Raw genomic sequence first — 14,332 nt, 5'->3', positions numbered from 1 at the left:
GCAAATTCTCTGAGGAGGGGCAGCCTAAGGAGATTCATCTGCGAAGGGTGAGGCTCCCAGGCCCAGGAGGTAGGGCCGGGCCCCTGGAAACTTTGCAGAGGAAGGCAGCCCAGCCCAGGTGGTAGCTGTAAATTGAGGGGAACCTCTAGGAGGAAACTGACCAGCGAGACCTCCCCACCGGGTGAGTCTTCCCTGCTGGGTGAGGTTTCCCACAAGGACGGTAAAACCAGAGACTCAGGCCCAAACAGGCCTTGCCTCAGCCCACAGCCTAGGTCCCCTTTGGATGACCATTGGTCAACAAGTGGAGGCACCTCTGCCCACTAGCAGGGAATATACCCCACCTGAAGGCCACCACCCCTAGAGAGGCAGCTTCCTTGTGGAGCACCGCATTATCAACCTCCTCCAAGACTTCAGCCTACTGAAGGCTAAGAGGGGATATATATAGAAATCTTCAGGGTCATTGTAAATCAACAGAGGAAATCTGCAATATCTCAGCGGTCCAGTGATATCTGAACAACATGAGAAAACAAGGAAAAAAAATGCTGCAAACAAATCTAGATGTTACATCAATAAAACCCAATGACAGCATGGCAGAAGAAATGACAGAAAAGGAGTTCAGAATGTACATAATTAAAATGATCAGAGAAGCAAACGAGGAGATGAAAGAGCAAATGCAAGCATTGAATGATGAGATGAAAGAGCAAATGCAAGCATTGATTGATCGCACCAATCGACAGTTAAAAGAGCAAATACAGGAAGCAAAAGATCATTTCAATAAAGAGTTAGAGATATTGAAAAAAAACCAAACAGAAATCCTTGACATGAAGGAAACAATAAACCAAATTAAGAACTCCATAGAAAGCATATCCAATAGGATAGAACACCTGGAAGACAGAACCTCAGACATTGAAGACAAAATATTTAACCTTGAAAACAAAGCTGAACAAACAGAGAAGATGGTAAGAAATCATGAACAGAATCTACAAGAACTATGGGATATCATGAAAAGGCCAAATTTAAGAATTATTGGGATTGAGGAAGGCCTAGAGAAACAAGCCAAAGGAATGAACAACCTATTCAATGAAATAATATCAGAAAATTTCCCAAATCTGAAGAATGAAATGGAAAATCAAGTTCAAGAGGCTTACAGGACTCCAAATACACAAAATTACAACAGACCCACACCAAGGCACATTATAATGAAAATACCTAACATACAAAATAAAGACAGAATTTTAAAGGCTGTGAGAGAAAAGAACCAAATTACATTCAGGGGGAAACCAATACGCATATCAGCAGATTTTTCAATCCAGACCCTAAAAGCTAGAAGGTCCTGGAACAACATTTTTCAAGCCCTGAAAGAAAATGGATGCCAACCAAGAATCTTATACCCAGCAAAACTTACCTTCAAATTTGACGATGAAATAAAATCCTTCCATGATAAACAAAAGCTAAAAGAATTTACAAAAAGAAAGCCAGCATTACAGAACATTCTCAACAAAATATTCCATGAGGAAGAGATGAAAAACAAAGAAGCAAATCAGCAAAGGGAGGAATTATCCTAAAGGAATTGTCAAATAAAGGAGGAAACAAGTTGTGTCAAACAAATAAATAAACAAAATTTTAAAAATGAACCAAATGACCGGGAAACCAAATCATTTCTCTATAATAACCCTGAATGTTAATGCCCTGAATTCATCAATCAAAAGACATAGACTGGCAGACTGGATTAAAAAGAAAGATCCAACAATATGTTGCCTGCAAGAGACTCACCTCATAGAAAAAGATACCCATAGATTAAAGGTGAAAGGATGGGGAAAAACATACCATGCACATGGACTCAGCAAAAAAGCTGGAGTATCCATCCTCATTTCCGATAATGTGGACTTCAAGCCAAAGTTAGTCAGAAGGGATAAAGAAGGTCATTTCATACTGCTTAAGGGAAGCATAAATCAGCAAGATATAACAATCATAAACATCTATGCCCCAAACAGTGGCTCATCTATGTATGTCAAACAAATCCTTCTCAATTTCAGAAACCAAATAGACCACAACACAATAATACTAGGTGATTTTAACACGCCGCTCTCACCACTGTACAGATCTTCCAGACAAAAATTGAGCAAAGAAACCATAGATCTCAACAACACAATCAATAATTTAGACTTAACGGACATTTATAGAATATTCCATCCAACCAAGAGTGAATACACTTTCTTCTCAGCAGCACATGGATCCGTCTCTAAAATAGACCATATATTATGCCACAAAGCTAATGTTAGCAAATACAAGAAGATAGAGACACTACCATGTATTCTATCAGATCATAATGGATTGAAGTTAGAAATAAATGAAAGAGTAAAACACAGAAACTATTCCAACATCTGGAGATTAAACAATATGCTATTATATGATGAATGGATAACAGAAGATATTAGGAAGGAAATTAAAAAATTCTTAGAGGTAAATGAGAACAAAGAAACATCATATCAAAATCTCTGGGACACTATGAAAGCAGTACTTAGAGGGAAATTTATTTCATGGAGCGCATTTAATAAAAGAAGTAAAACTCAACAAATAAACAACCTAACACTACAGCTCAAAGCCTTAGAAAAAGAAGAACAGAACAGCACCAAAAGTAGTAGAAGACAGGAAATAGTTAAACTCAGAGCTGAAATCAATGAAATTGAAACAAAAGAAACAATCCAAAAAATTGACAAAATAAATAGCTGGTTCTTCGAAAAAATAAACAAAATTGATAAACCTTTAGCCACACTAACAAAGAGAAGACGAGAGAAAACCCAAATCACTAAAATTCGGAATGAACAAGGAAATATCACAACAGACAGGATGGAAATACAAAACATAATTAGAAGCTATTTTGAAAATCTATACTCCAACAAAATAGAAAATTTTGAAGACATCAACAGGTTTCTAGAGACATATGAATTGCCTAAACTGAATGAGGAGGACATAAACAATTTAAATAGACCAATTTCAAGTACTGAAATAGAAGAAGTCATCAAAAGCCTACCAACAAAGAAAAGTCCGGGACCAGATGGGTTCTCAGCCGAGTTCTACAAAACCTTTAAAGAAGAGCTCATTCCAATACTTCTCAAAGTATTCCATAAAATAGAAGAGGAGGGAACCCTCCCAAACTCATTCTATGAAGCCAATATCACACTGATACCTAAACCAGACAGAGACTCATCAAGGAAAGAAAATTTCAGACCAATATCCTTAATGAACATCGACGCAAAAATTCTCAACAAAATTTTAGCAAATCGCATACAAAAACATATTAAAAAGATAGTGCACCATGATCAAGTGGGTTTCATCCCAGGGATGCAAGGTTGGTTCAACATCAGGAAATCAATAAACGTAATTCACCATATTAATAGACTTAAAGTCAAGAATCACATGATTATTTCAATAGATGCAGAAAAAGCATTTGATAAAATACAGCACCCCTTCATGCTCAAAACACTAGAAAAAATAGGGATAGTGGGAACATTCCTTAACATTGTAAAGGCCATCTATGCTAAGCCCATGGCTAATATCATTCTAAATGGTGAAAAACTGAAAGCATTCCCCCTAAAAACTGGAACAAGGCAGGGATGCCCTCTTTCACCACTTCTATTCAACATCGTTCTTGAGACTCTGGCCAGAGCAATTAGACAAACCAAAGAAATTAAAGGGATACGAATTGGGAAAGAAGAACTCAAACTATCCCTGTTCGCTGATGACATGATTATATATTTAGAGGAACCTGGAAATTCCACCAGAAAACTCTTAGAACTCATAAGTGATTTCAGTAAAGTAGCAGGTTACAAGATCAATGCCCATAAATCCAACGCATTTTTATACATAAGTGATGAATCTTCAGAAAGAGAAATTAGGAAAACTACCCCATTCACAATAGCCTCGAAAAAAATAAAATACTTGGGAATCAATCTCACAAAAGAGGTGAAAGACCTCTACAATGAGAACTATACAACACTAAAGAAAGAAATTAAAGACCACCTTAGAAGATGGAAAGATCTTCCATGTTCTTGGATAGGAAGAATTAATATTGTCAAAATGGCCATACTACCTAAAGTGCTATACAAATTCAATGCAATTCCAATTAAAATCCCAATGACATACCTTACAGAAATAGAGCAGGCAATTATGAAATTCATCTGGAAGAATAAGAAACCCAGAATAGCTAAAGCAATCCTTAGCAGGAAGAGTGAAACAGGGGGTATTGCAATACCAGATCTTCAACTCTACTACAAAGCAATAGTAACAAAAACGGCATGGTATTGGTACCAAAATAGAAAGGTAGATCAATGGTACAGAATAGAGGACACGGACACAAACCCAAATAAATACAATTTTCTCATACTAGACAAAGGGGCCAAAAATATGCAATGGAGAAAAGATAGCCTCTTCAACAAATGGTGCTGGGAGAATTGGAAATCCATATGCAACAGAATGAAACTAAACCCATATCTCTCACCATGCACGAAACTAAACTCAAAATGGATTAAGGACCTCGGAATCAGACCAGAGACCCTGCAGATTATAGAAGAAAAAGTAGGTCCAAATCTTCACCTTGTTGGTCTAGGACCAGACTTCCTTAACAGGACTCCCATAGCACAAGAAATAAAAGCTAGAATCAACCACTGGGATAGATTCAAACTAAAAAGCTTTCTCTCAGCAAAGGAAACTATCAGCAATGCGAAGAAAGAGCCTACAGAGTGGGAGAATATCTTTGCCAATCATACTTCAGATAGAGCACTAATCTCCAGAATCTATAAAGAACTCAAAAAACTCTACTCCAAGAATTCAAACAGTCCAGTCAACAAATGGGCTAAGGAAATGAATAGACACTTCACAGAAGAAGATCTACAAGCAATCAACAAACATATGGAAAAATGTTCAACATCTCTAGTAATAAGAGAAATGCAAATCAAAACCACCCTAAGGTTCCATCTCACCCCAATTAGAATGGCGATTATCAAGAATACGAGCAACAACAGGTGTTGGCGAGGATGTGGGGAGAAAGGTACACTCATACACTGCTGGTGGGGCTGCAAATTAGTGCAGCCACTATGGAAAGCAGTGTGGAGATTCCTTAGAAAACTTGGAATGGAACCACCATTTGACCCAGCTATCCCACTCCTTGGCCTATACCCAAAGGACTTAAAATCTGCATACTACAGAGATACAGCCACATCAATGTTCATAGCTGCTCAATTCACAATAGCCAGACTGTGGAACCAACCTAGATGCCCTTCAATTGATGAGTGGATAAAGAAACTGTGGTATATATATACAATGGAATATTACTCAGCCATAAAGAATGATAAAATTATGGCATTTGCAGGCAAATGGATGAAATTGGAGAATATCATGCTAAGTGAGATAAGCCAATCTCAAAAAGCCAAAGGACGAATGATATCGCTAATAAGTGGAGGTTGACACATAATGGGGGAGAGGGAAGGGTTAGAGTTAGGGTTAGGGAGGGGGGCAAGTATGGAGGAAGGAACTACTGTATAGAGGGTAAAGAGGGGTGGGAGGGGTGGGGGGAAGGGAAAAAATAACAGAATGAATCAAACAACATTGCTCTATGTAAATTTATGATTACACAAATGGTATGCCTTTACGCCATGTACAAACAGAGAAACAACATGTATCCCATTTGTTTACAATAAAAAAAAAAAAAAAAAGTGGAATACCCAAATTTCAGTGGGAAAAAAAAAAAAAAAAAAAAACAAATTGGATAGTCTCCTTTTGATTCCATTTCTTCATCTGTCAGATGAATTTGAAAACATCTCTCTCTCACTAGGTTATTACATGGTATCAATGAAATAAGGCTCTGTGTTCCAAACCAAGTGATTCTTAACCATCGGTTCACTTCCCCTCCCTCAGAGGGCTCCACCATACTAAAAACTTCCTGCTTCATATTGATATGTATACATAAAAGAAAGTCCGGATTAAAAAATATTTATGAATAAGGGGGAAGGGTCATTTAAGACAGATTTTTAAAATTTGGAGCTTTTGAGTCAAAATGGATAACTAAATATCTGCATTTGTTTTCCTTTCTGAAAAGTCACTAAAAGTTTTTAAGATATAAACCTAACAAAATGGATAAAACAGAAGATAAAAAAATTTTTTCATTTTAAGATTCTATTATAATTTAATGATACATAGTGCCTCAACAGATAAGTTGTAGAACTACTTTTTGAAGCAGACACATAACTGTTTTTGATATGAAAATTTTAAAAAATTCAGAAAGAATATATGCACACATTTTTTCATTTTGGAAATTAAAGGTAAAATACAGATATATTTATAAAGCAGAAATTGCTTAAATAATCTGAGGCAAACCTGTTTTGGAATAGGTAAGGCAATGTTTTCAGTGTAACATTCAAAGTGATTTTTATAAGGACCATTAAGTTTATTTTGTGGTGTGCACATCATTTTGACCTAAACCACTTAGCCACAGTTGATATTTTTCATCCTGCTAGCTGCAAGGGATTCTGAGCATGACTCATGAATTGGGGTTTGAGGTATCAAGCTATTACTGCAGTTTTCCAAGAGTAAAACTTAGATTCAGGTCTTAATCAGTTTACTTTTTATTAAAAGTGAAAAATAGATTGGCAAGTCAGCACTTTTTTTTTAAGTTAGGCATGCATTTTATTTCTCCTTTTATTTATTATTAAAGCTTTATAGTTATATGTAGCAGCTGGGTTCATCGTGACAAACTCATACATCATAGGATTTTGTTTCAGCTCATGGTCCTTTCCTTTTCCCTCCTTCCTCTACTCCACTAGACTTCCTTACACACATCTATTTATTTACATTTGATTGGTTTTTTTTACTTATGCATAAAGGTGAAATTCCCTTGGCATGTTCATATGTGCACATAAAATGATTTTTTTAAAGAATTCATTCTGCATGGCCTCTCCTTACCCATCCCTCCATTTTGCCTCTCAATCTCCTTTATATTACCACTCTTCCCTTTATTATATCCTACCCTTCCCTTCCTCTTTCCTTTATTTCACTTTAGCTTCCACATATGAGAGAAAACATTTCACTTTTGAGTTTCTCAGTTGGGCTCATTTCACTTGGCATGATATTCTCCATTTCCATTCATTTACCAGCAAATGCCATAATTTCATTTTTTTTTTTTTATGGCTGAGTAGAACTTTATTGTATATACATTACAATCTTTCAACCTATTTATCTATTGATGGGCATCTGGATTGATTCCACAATTTAGCTATTGTGAATAGTGCTACTATAAACATTGAGGTGCTGTATCACTGTTACAGTATCCCAATTTTAGATCTTTGGGGGAATAACAAGGACTGGGATAACTGGTCATATGGTGATATCATCCCTAATTTTTTAGAGAATCTGCATACTACTTTCCAGAGTGGTTGCTAGCCCACAGTTCCACCAACATAAAAGTGTACTTTTTTCTCCATAACCTTGCTAACGTTTATTATTTCTTAATCATTGCCATTCTGACTGGAATAAGATGAAATCTTAGTGCAGTTTTGATTTGCATGTTCCTGATTGCTAGAGATACTAAATATTTTTTCATATATTTGATGGCCATTTGTGTTTCTTCCTTTGAGAAGTTTTTGTTTACTTCTTTGCCCATTTATTGATTGGGTCGTTTTTTGGTATTAAGCTTTTTGAGTTCTTTATATATTCTGGATATTAGTGCCCTATAGGAGGAATAGTTGGTAAAGATTTTCTCCCATTCTATAAGCTCCCTCTTCATGCTCTTAATAATTTCCATTGCTGTGTATAAGCTTTTTAATTTGCTGACATTTCACTTATTGATTCTTGGTTTTAGTTCTTGTCTTGGGGTCTTGTTAAGAAAGTCAGTGCCAGCACTTATATGATGAAGGGTTGACTCTTTTTTCTAGCAGTTGCAAAGTTTCGGGTCTATTTCTGAAGTCTCTGATCCATGTCAATTTGAGTTTTATGCAGGGTGAGAGATAGGGGTTCACTTTCATTTTTTCTACATGTAGTTATCCAGTTTTCCCAGCACCATTTGTTAAAAAGGCTGTCTTTTCTCCAAAATATTTTTTTGGCACCTTGGTCAAGTAATCAGATGGATGCAGGTATGTGGATTTGTCTATATTTTCTATTCTGCTCCATTGGTCTTCCTGTCTACTTTGATGCCAATACCATGCTGCTTTTGTTATTATAGCTCTGTAGTATAATTTCAGATCATATATTGTGAGTCCTCCTATTTCACTTTTCTTGCTTAGTATTGCTTTGGCTATTTTGGGTATCTCATTCTTCCAAATGAATTTAAAAATTGTTTTTATTATGTGAAGAATGTCATTAGTATTTTTGAAGCCATCATTATTTAGCACTTATTTTTTTGTTCTTTTCAGTTATATATGACAGAAGAATCCATTTTGATATAATTATACAAGCATGGATATGTCTTATTCTAGTTAAGAGTTCCATTCTTATGGATGTAGATGGTGGTGGGATTCGCCTGTATTGTTTTCATATACATACATGGGAAAAACTATGTCAGATTCTTTCCACTATCTTTATGTCATTGGTATTTTGATGGGGATTTCATTGAATCTATATATTGCTTTTGGTAGTATAGCCAATTTGACAATAATAATTCTACCTATCCAGGAACATGAGATATCTTTCCATCTTCTAAAGTCTTCTTTAATTGCTTTCTTCAGTGTTCTATAATTTTCATCGTAGAGCGCTTTTATTTCCTTAGATTAATTCCCAAGTTTCTTTTTCTTTCTTTCTTTTTTTTTTTTTTTTTTGAGGTTATTGTGAGTGGAATAGTTTTACTGATTTCTTCCTCAGCTGTTGTGAGTACAGGAAAGCTATTGACTTATGGGTATTGATCTTGCTTCCTTCTACTTTGCTGAACTCATTTATAAGCTCTAGAAGTTTTCTGGTAGATTTTTTTGGGTCTTCTAGATATAGGATCATGTCATCAGCAACAGATGGCTTGACTTCTTTTCCTATTTGTATCCCTTTGATTTTCTTTTCTTGCCTGATTGTTCCACCTAATGTTTTAAGGACTATAGTGAATAGAAGTGATGACAGTAGATAGCCTTGTCTTGTTTCTGATTTTAGAAGAAATGCTTATAGTTTTTCTCCATTCAGTATGATGTTGTCTTTGGGTTTGTCATAAACAGCCTTTATAATACTGAGGTAAATTCCTTCGATCCCTACCTTCCCTAGCATTTTTAACATGAATGGGTACAGAATTATATCAAAGGCCTTTTCTTCATCTATTGAGATGATCATGTGATTCTTGTCCTTAATTCTATTTAAGTAGTGAATTACATTTATTGATTTGCATATGTTGAACCAACCTTTTATCCCTGAAGTGAAACCCACTTGATCATGGTATATCTTCGATGTGTTGAAACAATATTTTATAAACTAAAATTCAAAACAAGGTCTATTATCTAAGCATATAATGAAAGATGAATCTAAGTTGACAGTAAAAAAAAGCTAAGAACTGGAAAAACCAAGTACTAGGAAACTGGAGGTGGAAAAGAAATAGTCAAACAAGAAGGATTTGTTGGTAACACCTGGAGGTCCTCTACTCCACCCCACCCAATCCGCCAGGGCAACTGTCTCTTTCCCTCCATACAGAAGGTGAGATTTAGCCTCTGGCTAGGGGAAAACAAAGATCCCTGGGCAGGAGGACACAGGAGTTGTTAAGGGCAAGTAAGTAGTGAGTAATGAATGGGTAATGAGTATACAGGGTGACCACTGTGTTGTGTTATGTTGTCTTATGTTATATTATAGCATAGCAATGAAAAGTGAATCTAAATTGGCAGCAAAGAAAACTAAGAACTGATAGAATCAGATACTATACCAGTCAGGCAGGGGATTGAAAGACTTCTTGTGATGATATGAAAAGCCCAAAAAGAAAAAAAGATAAGGATTTGGGTTTCCCCAACAAATGGTCCGCCAGATCATGTCCTGCAGGAAACTTCAAGGTTGATAAGTCCCATCAACATAATTAAGAGTTTCCAATCTGATTTTTCTTTTATTTCCCCATTCTTAAATATAAGCATATAAGAATTACCAGATACATAAGAATATGAAAGTCAGAAATCAAAACAGATAAAACAAGCAACTTGGAGAAAGCAGAGATCAGCAAGACAATTTCTCATCAAGCAAGGGTGTTAATATCCTCTGAGAGAGGAAAAACTACTGCATCCTTAAAACAAGAATGGTATACTAGAGAAATACAAAATTAAAACTACACTGAGATTCCATCCCTCTCCAGTCAGAATGACAATTACCAAGAATACAAGCAACAATAAATGTTGGAGAGAATGTGGGGATAAAGGTACACTCCTACATTGCTGGTGGGAATGCAAATTGGTGCAACCACTCTGGAAAGCAGTATGGAGATTCTTCAGAAAACTTGGAATGGGACCACCATTTGACCCAGCTATCCCACTCTCAGTATATACCCAAAGGACTTAAAATCAGCATACTATAGTGATGTGGCCACATCAATGTTTATAGCATCTCAATTCACTATAGCTAAGCTATGGAACCAACCCACGTGCCCTTTTAACGGATGGATAAAGAAAATGTGGTATATATACACAATAGAATATTACTGAGTCATAAAGAAGAATGAAATTATGGCATTTGCCAGTAAATGGATGGAACTGGAGACTATCATGCTAAGTGAAACAAGCCAATCCCAAAAAACCAAAGGCCAAATGTTCTCTCTGATATGCCTATGCTAACACACAATGGTGAGGGTGGTAGGGAAGAATAAAGTACTCTGGATTAGACAAAGGGGAATGAAGGGAAGGGAGGTGATGGGAAAGACAGTGGAATGAATGGGACATCATTTTCCTATGTTCATATATAAATACATGACCAGTATAACTCCACATCATGTACAACCATAAGAATGGGAAGTTATACTCCATGTATGTAAAATACGTTAAAATATACTCTACTGTCATATACAACATATATATATATAGAGAGAGAGAGAGAGAAAGAGAGAGAGTGAGAGAGAGAGAGAGAGAGAACAAAAAAAGTTTAAAAAATTTTTTTTAAATGGTATACTCATAAAAATGATGAATTAGTCAGAGAAGACAAATAGTTCTGGAATATAAAAAATTAAAAACTCAAAAGTTAAGCACTGAAAGATAAAGTTTAGGAAGTACTCCAGAAAGCAAAGCACGAAGACTAAGAAACAGAAAATAGAGATTAAAGTAGAGGACTGATCAGGGGGCAACCATCCAAATAAAGAAATTCCAAAAACAGAGAAAAAAAAAAAACAACAGAAGGAAGGAAATCAAAGAAGTGATTCAAGAGATTTTCCCAGAAAGAAAGTGTCCAAAGGGACTGTGTCCACTGAGAACCCCACAAGGTTGCAATCCTACATCAAGGGTGTATTACCAGGAGAAGCAATGACAAAAAGATTTTATAACATTTCACCAGGGGGGAAAAGGCAGGTCATCTACAAAAGATCAAGATTAAAAATGGCTTTCAACTTCTTGACAGCAACACTAGACCACTATAAGTTAAGAAATTGAGGGCTGGGGCTGTAGCTCAGTGGCAGAGCACTTGCCTAGGACATGTGAGGCACTGAGTCCCATCCTTAACACCACAAAAAAATAAACAAATAAAATAAAGGAATTCTATCCATTTATAACTACAAAAAATTTTTTGAAAAATCAATTGAGTAATGTTTTCAAAATTCTGACATAACTTCCAACCTAAAATTCAATATTAAGTCCAACTATAAATCAAATAACAGAATGAAGACATTTTCAAATATATAGTATCTACAAAAATAGCATCCTGAAACAGGGTTTAAGGAATGTAAATTTTTGTAGACAGAGAGGAAAGGTAATGTAAAATAGCTAAATGCTCATTTACTATAATATAGAATCAATAAATGTGTCTAAAATCGATGCCTAAAAGACTACAGCATATTATTTTGAAAATGAAGAAATCTTAATACCAGAATTACAGTGAGAAGAATAGGAAGCAGTCACTTTCTGGAAAGGGAGGATGTGGAAAAGTATAGGCTAGGGACTATTGTTCTATGTTCTAAGTTTTCCACTGCTCTTTGGCTTTTTAAACATGTGCATGTATTATTTGAATAGAAATACTTATAAATAAGCTTAACAATTTTTCTATATATTACATTTCAACATTTTTTCTTATTATTGAACCATCAAATTATAAAATGTCAAATTCACATCTCAGTTAAGAAAACAAAGCTTAAAAAAGCTTAAAAGCTTTTTTTTATAAACTTAAAAAACGAACATAATTAGTACATTAATTAACATCTGCAGTGAATGTATTTTTCTTTGCATCCTTTTACTATAATCAACAAGGTGGTTAATCGGGTTGAGTGAGATAATAGTTTGAGAGTAATAGTCATAAAAAGCAAGGGAAGCACAGCAGCCTCTGCAGTCCTGGAGCAGTGGTCATGAGGGGTCTTACCGGAGGAAAGCACCTCTGGGGAGCAGCTTCAGCACCACACTGTTTGAGGTAGTCAGCCCAGTCGAAGTCCTGGTGTGGGTAGCCTACATGGAGACAAAGAGCAATGATTTGCACCACACATGCTTGCCTAGGTTTACCCCTCTGCCATGTGTCCATCCATACCTTCCAATGTTGCTAATTTAAGGATTTTTGATCATTTTAGAGAGCTTAAAAAACACTTCATAAATCCAAACCACAGTTAATTTTTCAGTGCTAGGGTCTACATATTTAATTTTATAAAAATAAAACAACTCTCTTCAAACTATACAAAGAAATTCTTCAGAATTTTAAATTTCAAATTGGGCATTTATTTTTGAGCAATTTTTTTTTACTAGAATCATTTTACATATTGCATCTTTAGGATATTTCTCTGTATTTTAAAAGCAATCTCTTTTAATGATATTTGAAATTAAGCAGTATTTTATATGATTAGTTGACAGCAATTTATCAAAAGAATTTGGCAGTTATGATGGGACTTGATTTACACATATGAATCTAGTCTTATTATCAAATTTATTAGAACATAAAGCTCTGAAGGAAAAGAGATAACAAATAGTACTGTTTAATAAGTGAAGGTTTTTTCTTTGATCAGGCTATTTCTTAGCACTGTTTTCAGATTCATATACTACAGAAACTCAAAGTTCTGAGAGATGGAGAGAGGACAGTTAATGGACACAGGGGTACAGCTGAATAAAAGGAATAACTTCTGCTTCCAAAACAGGAGGGTAACTATGGTTGATGAGAATTAATTGAATATTTCAAAACAGCTAGTAGAGAAGATCTGCAATGGTCTCAACACACAAACACACACACACATATATACACACACCCTCTGAAGTCAAATAGATATGTTGATCACCCTCAACTGATTGTTATACATTATTTGTATGTATTAAAATGCCACACTGTAACCTGTATACATATAATTGCTACGTGACAATTAGAAAAGCACACTTTAAAAATCTCAATGCTCGGGCTGGGGATATAGCTCAGTTGGTAGAGTGCTTGCCTTGCAAGCACAAGGCCCTGGGTTCAATCCCCAGCACCACAAAAAAAAAAAACTCAATGCTCTTATAATCTGAATCATTAATTCATTTCAGAAAAAAATTGAACTTAATTCCCTACTTTAGTCTGCCAAGGTTCTTGATAGAAGCATCTCCAATCCAATGACTTGACTCAGCACCATCTGTGTGCAAAAAGCTGTTAAGGCCTGTCTGCTCACTGTGTTTGAACTTCTCCCTGCCTTCATGGAGCTTAATACTGCAAAGGCACAGAGGAGGCTACTCAAGACTATGCCCTCCTTTAGCCCTTTACTTAACTTTCTCATGCAAGTGAGAAAGGTACCACACTCCCTCTATTCCCACCTTGTTTCCCGACAGTACATTTTGTCATTTTCACTTTCATAATCGACTACCTTCATTTTATTTACAAGGCAGTTGGCTTGTCTACAACAATGCTAAAAGCTCCAACATCTTTAATAACTGTTTTTTTCCTTTTCACATGAAGGCGGCAAGCCCGAGCATTCCTACCCAGCAAGAACATCCTTCTATAGGTGTTCCATACAACACCCTCTTACAGTTTGCTGACTGATGGAGGAAAATCTGGGAAATTCTGTATTTTCCCCTATTCACTCCTTGAAGAGAACTGTGTTGTGCTCATTTTTCTCTCCCCAATGATGATAAGCTCAATGTTTGGTTCGCAGCAAACATTCCATAAATGTTTACTGGCTGAATGGAAGGCAAAAAATTTTCAGTTTATGGCTCTTTTTAACACAAAAGAGTACATCTAGCCCAGTGTT

General features: G+C 35.7%; 1 protein-coding gene across 5 annotated transcripts in view; it reads right to left on the bottom strand.

The window, feature by feature from the left end:
- The window catches only part of SFMBT1 (Scm like with four mbt domains 1), a 157,996-nt gene that overhangs the window by 22,391 nt on the left and 121,273 nt on the right, over window positions 1-14,332 (bottom strand). For all 5 annotated transcript variants that reach the window (XM_079115699.1, XM_079115696.1, XM_079115697.1 and 2 more), the window contains one exon: window positions 12,496-12,578. In XM_079115699.1, coding sequence (XP_078971825.1) covers window positions 12,496-12,578 — 83 coding nt within the window. The remainder of the gene's footprint in view (window positions 1-12,495; window positions 12,579-14,332) is intronic.

This window comes from Sciurus vulgaris (genome assembly GCF_902686455.1).
Source record: "Sciurus vulgaris genome assembly, chromosome: 16".
NCBI classification, from domain to species: Eukaryota; Metazoa; Chordata; class Mammalia; order Rodentia; family Sciuridae; genus Sciurus; species Sciurus vulgaris.
This window is presented reverse-complemented; position numbering and strand designations above follow the sequence as displayed.